Genomic DNA, 6,000 nt, shown 5'->3' on the forward strand with positions numbered 1-6,000 from the left:
CAGCACAAGTGTACAAAATGAAATCACGGTTGCAATTTATATTGACTGACTCCTTTATTAAAATGCCAGTTTGTTTGGCTGCACAGTGAACAGATACACCAGCTGCTCTTCATTAGGAGCTGCTCAGGGAGTGTTTGCTGTTGTATTATACCGCACTACTACCACAATGTTTTTGTTCACTCACTAATTTCAATAATTGAAATTAAAAAAATAAATAAAATAGCCCAACAGAAATGGGAATGATTATGCCCGTTTAGCCACTGGAAAACATTTCAATTTGTGCAGGAAATGTTGAGTTTCATTAACGGTACTTTAGTATCACTTGGGGGAAAAAATGCAAAGAATAAGTAACTGGAAATGATTGCCAAACAAAAACAGTTTCTTTGCTAAGAAGACGAGGTAAGAGCAGCAGTGATGAGTATGACATTACTCTGTTGTTGTACGAATGGATTTAGTGCTGTGGAAATGTACATTATACTGAATTATCAAGACAACTGGTAAACATGGAAGGCCTCTTACTAAACTATGATATAGTACACTTATAAAACAGGGAAATTCAAAGGCCCGTCTCTAATATAAGCTGTTGAATAAAGGCTTAGTTCTCTCTGCAGTTGAGCTAATAAAGGCCCTGGGCACTATTTGAAAATGATGCGTAATCTACATTAACACAAGCTGTGAGCAGCATTCGTGTTTGGCTGCATCCCTAATCCCAGCATTGACTGGAATGGTTTCTCCTCATGAATGATGGGCTAAAGTTACACTGCTCTCACCAGAGCACTTGTGGTTTTTGACCTGAGACTGAAAATTAAATCTTCTTCCACAAACGCTGCAACTGAAAGGCTTCTCTCCAGTGTGGACCCTCATGTGCTTCTTCAGATTTCCTGTGTCAATGTACCGTTTTCCACAGAGTGAGCAGCCAAATGGTTTCTCTCCTGTATGAATTCTTGTGTGTACAACTAGTGCCCCACTGTGGGTAAATTTCTTTGTACAAACTGGACAGCCGAACGGTTTTTCCCCTGTATGAATTCTTTCATGTCTGCGCAGGTTTTCATTCTGGCTGAATATTTTACCACATATGGAGCAACTGAATGGTTTCTCACCAGTGTGGACTCTGATGTGTCTCTTCAAATCTGTCTTTTCACTAAAGTTTTTTTCACAGAAGACACAACCGAATGGTTTCTCCCCTGTGTGAAATCTTAAGTGTCTCTCCAAATCACATTTGTGACTAAAACCTTTTCCACAAATTGAACAATTAAATGGTTTCCCTCCTGTGTCAACACTCATGTTGTTTATGCTATTAACCGGTTTACCAGCGCAGAGTTCCTCCACTGGAGTTACTAATCCTGACCGAGTTTGACTCATCTCTTGTGAATAATCATCACTGTTTTCAGTGTCATGATCAGAAGAATGTGTCTTTTCATTACTTTCTTGCTGTGAATCACGAGCTGGACCAAAGATCCTGTCTGGTGCTGATCCTCCACAGTCCTCTCCATCAGCTCCTGTTTCCATCTGTTCATCAGTTTGTCTTTGATGAAGCTGTGAGGACTGGGCTTTCTCTTCATCTTCACTCTTCACAGAGACAGCAGTGAATGGGAACTTGGTGATATCATCTTCCTCCAGTCCTTTAAGCTGCTCTCCCTCCTGACTGCTCCAGAGTTCCTCCTGTTCCTCTTTAATGTGTGGGGGCTCTGGGTCCTGCTGGTCCAGACTGGTCCTCCACTCCTGCTGCTCAGACAATACCTCTTCTTTAATCGCCAACAGCTGTGGATCATCTAACAGGAAGGACAAGAACAGACTTAACTGATATTGATCTGACCAATACAGTGTATTATTCAGGAGACGCTACCCTGCTAATGTCTTTCGACATTATTAGACTTTAATATAACTTTCCCCTTCAGTAAAATATATATCACACAGAAAATGCCATATATTTAATGAGTGAAGCGACTGTTCAGACTAAAATCTAGTAACTAAATTGATAATGAGACGAGATGAGTTTGGATCGGTCGCATTCAGCTCAGGAAATTGTTTGGTGTTTCTGGGCTGCTGCACTAAAGGAAAATACATTTTTAAGCCTGGACAAGGGCCTTGTTCTTCATATGTGGATGACTGAGTTAGCTTGATTTGATTGTTGATGATTTCACAAAGGTCTTTATTCAATCTAGAACTGGAACTAAACCATCAATCCATCCATCCATTTTCTTCTGCTTATCAGGGGCTGGGTAGCGTGGGAAGCAGGCTAAGCAGGGAATTCCAGTCGTCTCTCTAGAGCCAGTTGTTGTATGAGTAGCGTAGGTCATTTGCAGCAGAGCCAGTGTGTAGAGTGTGTGTGTGTGTACGTAGGAAGTGCGTGGTGAAGCAAGAAAGAGAGAGAGCGGCGGTGACAGGAGTGAGTAACGTTATTGACTCTGGCCCAAACAGGAAAAGTTAACAGAGTTTGGTTTGTCCGTTCTGGGCTACTGTAGAAACATGGCGGTGCAACATGGCGGACTCTGTGGAGAGAGGACCCGCTCCCTATGCAGATATAAATGATTCATTCCATGGTAACGAAAACACAACGATTCTTATTATCAGGTGATTATACACTAATGAAAACATACTTATTAATTAGGGCTGTTAATCGATTAAAATATTTAATCAAAGCAATTATTCGCAAATTAATCACACATTTTTTTATCTTTTCAAAATGAACCTTAAAGGGAGATTTGTCAAGTATTTAATACTTTTTTCAACATGGGAGTGGACAAATATGCTTGCTTTATACAAACTTATGTATATATTCATTATTGGAAATAGATTAACAATACAAAACAATGACAAATATTGTCCAGAAACCCTCACAGGTACTGCATTTAGCATAAAAAATATGCTCAAATCATAACATGTCAAACTGCAGCCCAACAGGCAACAACAGCTGTCAGTGTGTCAGTGTGCTGACTTGACTATGACTTGCCCCAAACAGCATGTGATTATCATAAAGTGGGCATGTCTGTAAAGGGGAGACTCTTGGGTACCCATAGAACCCATTTTCAGGTCAAATGACCCCTTTGAAAATGGCCATGCCAGTTTTTCCTCGCTAAAATTTAGCATAAGTGCTATTTAGCTTCCTTCGCAATAAGCTAGTATGACATGGTTGGTACCAATGGAATGAATGAATGAATGAAAAAGCCCGCTGCAATCTAAAAATCGCAAGTTGTGTTAATGGGTTAAAGAAATTAGTGGCATCAAAACGAATTTTCTTTAACGCGTTCTTTAACTTTGACAGCCCTGTTATTAAAATTATATTCCATTTCTGCCAATAGATCCTCCTAATTGTTACACACTGGTCGTTTAATAGATCACTTTCTGAAAAACCTTCTACGTACCTGCTGTGTTAACCCGGCCATCAAGCTTCACAGCCTCTTCCAACAGCTTCTGTAGACCTTCAATCTCTCTGTCATACTCTGCTAACGTTGTTTCAAACAACCCAAATATCTCTTCAACGGCTGCAGTTAGTCGCTGTTTCACTAACACTCTCAGCCTCCTGGCTGGTTGTGATCCTCCACAGTCCTCATCGGCTTTTATCTGTTCATCAGCTTGTATTTGAAGAAGCTGTGAGGACTGAGCTTTCTCTTCCTCATCTTCACTTTTCACCAAGACAGCAGTGAATGTGAGCTTGGTGATATCATCTTCCTCCAGTCCTCGAAGCTGCTCTCTTTCCTGACTGCTCCAGAGTTCCTCCTGTTCCTCTTTAATGTGTGGGGGCTCTGGAGAGAGAAAAAAAAAAGAGACCACAATAAAGTGAATTATAATACAGAATCCACAAATTCCCCAAGTGCGATTTCCGCCCAGAAACTTTTAGCCGTATGTCGTAAGACACATGTACTGAGGTTAGCACAACAAGCGGATTGGTGTACACCGGAGCTAGAAGACCTGCCTGCGGGTTCCCGGTCAGCTACAACAGCAACGGAGAGAGAGTTGTGTATAAGACGAGGGCAGAGTGATGCCATTGCTCCACCGTTGTAAGGGATGTTAATTTAAACACATCCAACATGCTGACGCACATTCGAGATCCAGATGTGCCGATCATGAATAATGAAAATAGTTTACCAAAGTTGCCAGTGGGCAAAATGTTACTTCAGTCCCCAGCAGACGATTTTGTCTTTGACACTTTCACTACGGTCTGTTCAAAATAAATAAAAAGAAACGGATCCTTGTGCGTTTTTCCCCGCTGTAACGAACTTGCACCAAACCGTGACTCCGAAAACGAGGTATGAACCGCACCGTGACTTTTGTGTACCGTTACACCCCTAGTTGGGAGATATGATGATACCCCAGTAGTAATGAGGGTAAGATGGTGGAGATTTGTCAAAGCTCTCCATAACTACAGCCCACTACCACAAATCAACAATGTGCTATATGCATATAATGCACACATGCACGTTACACAATGATCTGATATATGATCTGACACTATACCTGGCAAGCACAATTGCCGTCTTCCCACCCATCAGTACACAATCTGGACACAATAACTTTTTTGAATCATATTTGCTCCAATCTCGCCTACTTCAGCTTTAACAAGGGTCAGTTATCGGTTCAATTTTGTTTTCAAAATTAGCATCCCTAATAAGTACCTCATATAACTCCACTTCAAAAACACCTGAACTATCCCTTTAAACATGCCCAAATACAACCACAAGAATAAAACTAAATTGATAAAGAAACAGAAATGACATGAGACTCAGCATAGTGACCTGAAAACACAATTTATAGAGATGAGGATCAACCAGTAGGAATTGTGAAATAATGCTTCTACCGAGGCAGCATACTCCTAATATCTCTAATCCCCAAGCTGCATTCACTCACTGCAGACTGCTTCATGATATTGTACGATTGTATTGTATTTAATTCATTGGATCAGCCAAAACACACATTAGTAACAGTAATAATGTTTACAGACCTGCTCTGAGTGAATCACCTGAAGCCTCCAGTAGTTTGTGTTGTCGGTGTTTCTCCTCTTCTGAATAACACCAGTCTGTGATCTCTCCTCTGCTTCTTTCAATCAGATCCAGGATCTCCTCAGCAGCCGCACTTTGTCTCCGGTTCACCCGTTCTCTCAACATCTGGACTTTAGACATCTTCATATAGTGACAGAAACTTTAAGTTTCTCTTCCACTCTGTACACACAGAGACATATGATGGTACCTTATTGTTGGGGAACGTTATCTACGTTAACATATAATTATGGTAAAGTGAGCATTTCACCTCATATCCAGTGATATCCTGCGTTACTCGTCTTATGTTGACACAATGAGTCCCATGTTCAGTTAGCGGGCTGAGCTAGCTAACGTCAGCATGTTAGCAGACTACCAGGCGACATAATAGAGAAAGACATTTAAAAAAGGTCCATTCAGGCAGGTTTATCCAACACACGTATAGCATGCTGTAGAGTTGACAAGGGAAGGCTCGGCAGACACAACTTTAATGCTGCTGCTATATCAAACGCACCGGAAAAACTGGATAGGCGTAATCCGGAAGTATTTTATTCACACCCTTCAAAATAAAAGTCTTTCAAAACCGACACTCTGGACGCAGCAGAAGTGCATTGCTGCCCTCTGCAGATCAAATGTATGGTTCAGGTATTCAACCGGCTTGACCAGTGTGATGGAGAAAAAGGATTGTTCAGTGGTGGTAAGTAGCTTAAGTACATTCAGTCAAGTACTCATCATAGTAGTACACTCTGCATAACAGACGGAAATGTATTTGTACCCCACATGTATTCATTTATTTGACAACTACACATTGCAGATTTCACATTCAAAGTATATGATCGGTTCATAGAATATGATGCATCATCATATGCAGAAATATAGGCCATAAATAGTAGCTGCACCAGCAAAAAGCCTGGAATTAAATATTTGTTTTCATCCGCAATTAAAATAATTTATGTTATCAGTATTATAAGTAATATATATGTATACTGTATATCGATATAATGTTTATTTATTATTGGAAATC

At 40.6% G+C, this 6,000-nt stretch overlaps 1 protein-coding gene across 2 annotated transcripts; it reads right to left on the bottom strand.

Annotated features, from left to right (window-relative positions):
- Nucleotides 1–35: 35 nt before the first annotated feature.
- On the bottom strand, nt 36–5,521 carry LOC141765555 (uncharacterized). 2 transcript variants are annotated; one of them, XM_074631617.1, is made up of 4 exons: nt 5,248–5,521; nt 4,943–5,159; nt 3,366–3,746; nt 36–1,772 (listed from the first exon to the last, which is right to left on the bottom strand). In XM_074631617.1, the coding sequence occupies exons 2-4, from the start codon at nt 5,124–5,126 to the stop codon at nt 736–738; spliced, it is 1,602 nt and encodes a 533-aa protein (XP_074487718.1). In that variant the 5' UTR covers nt 5,127–5,159; nt 5,248–5,521; the 3' UTR covers nt 36–735. The 2 variants fall into 2 exon arrangements, with proteins under 2 accessions (XP_074487718.1, XP_074487719.1); XM_074631618.1 differs by having other exon boundaries at nt 4,961–5,159; nt 5,248–5,484.
- Nucleotides 5,522–6,000: the final 479 nt, after the last annotated feature.

This window comes from Sebastes fasciatus, chromosome 4 (assembly GCF_043250625.1).
Source record: "Sebastes fasciatus isolate fSebFas1 chromosome 4, fSebFas1.pri, whole genome shotgun sequence".
Classification (NCBI taxonomy): domain Eukaryota; kingdom Metazoa; phylum Chordata; class Actinopteri; order Perciformes; family Sebastidae; genus Sebastes; species Sebastes fasciatus.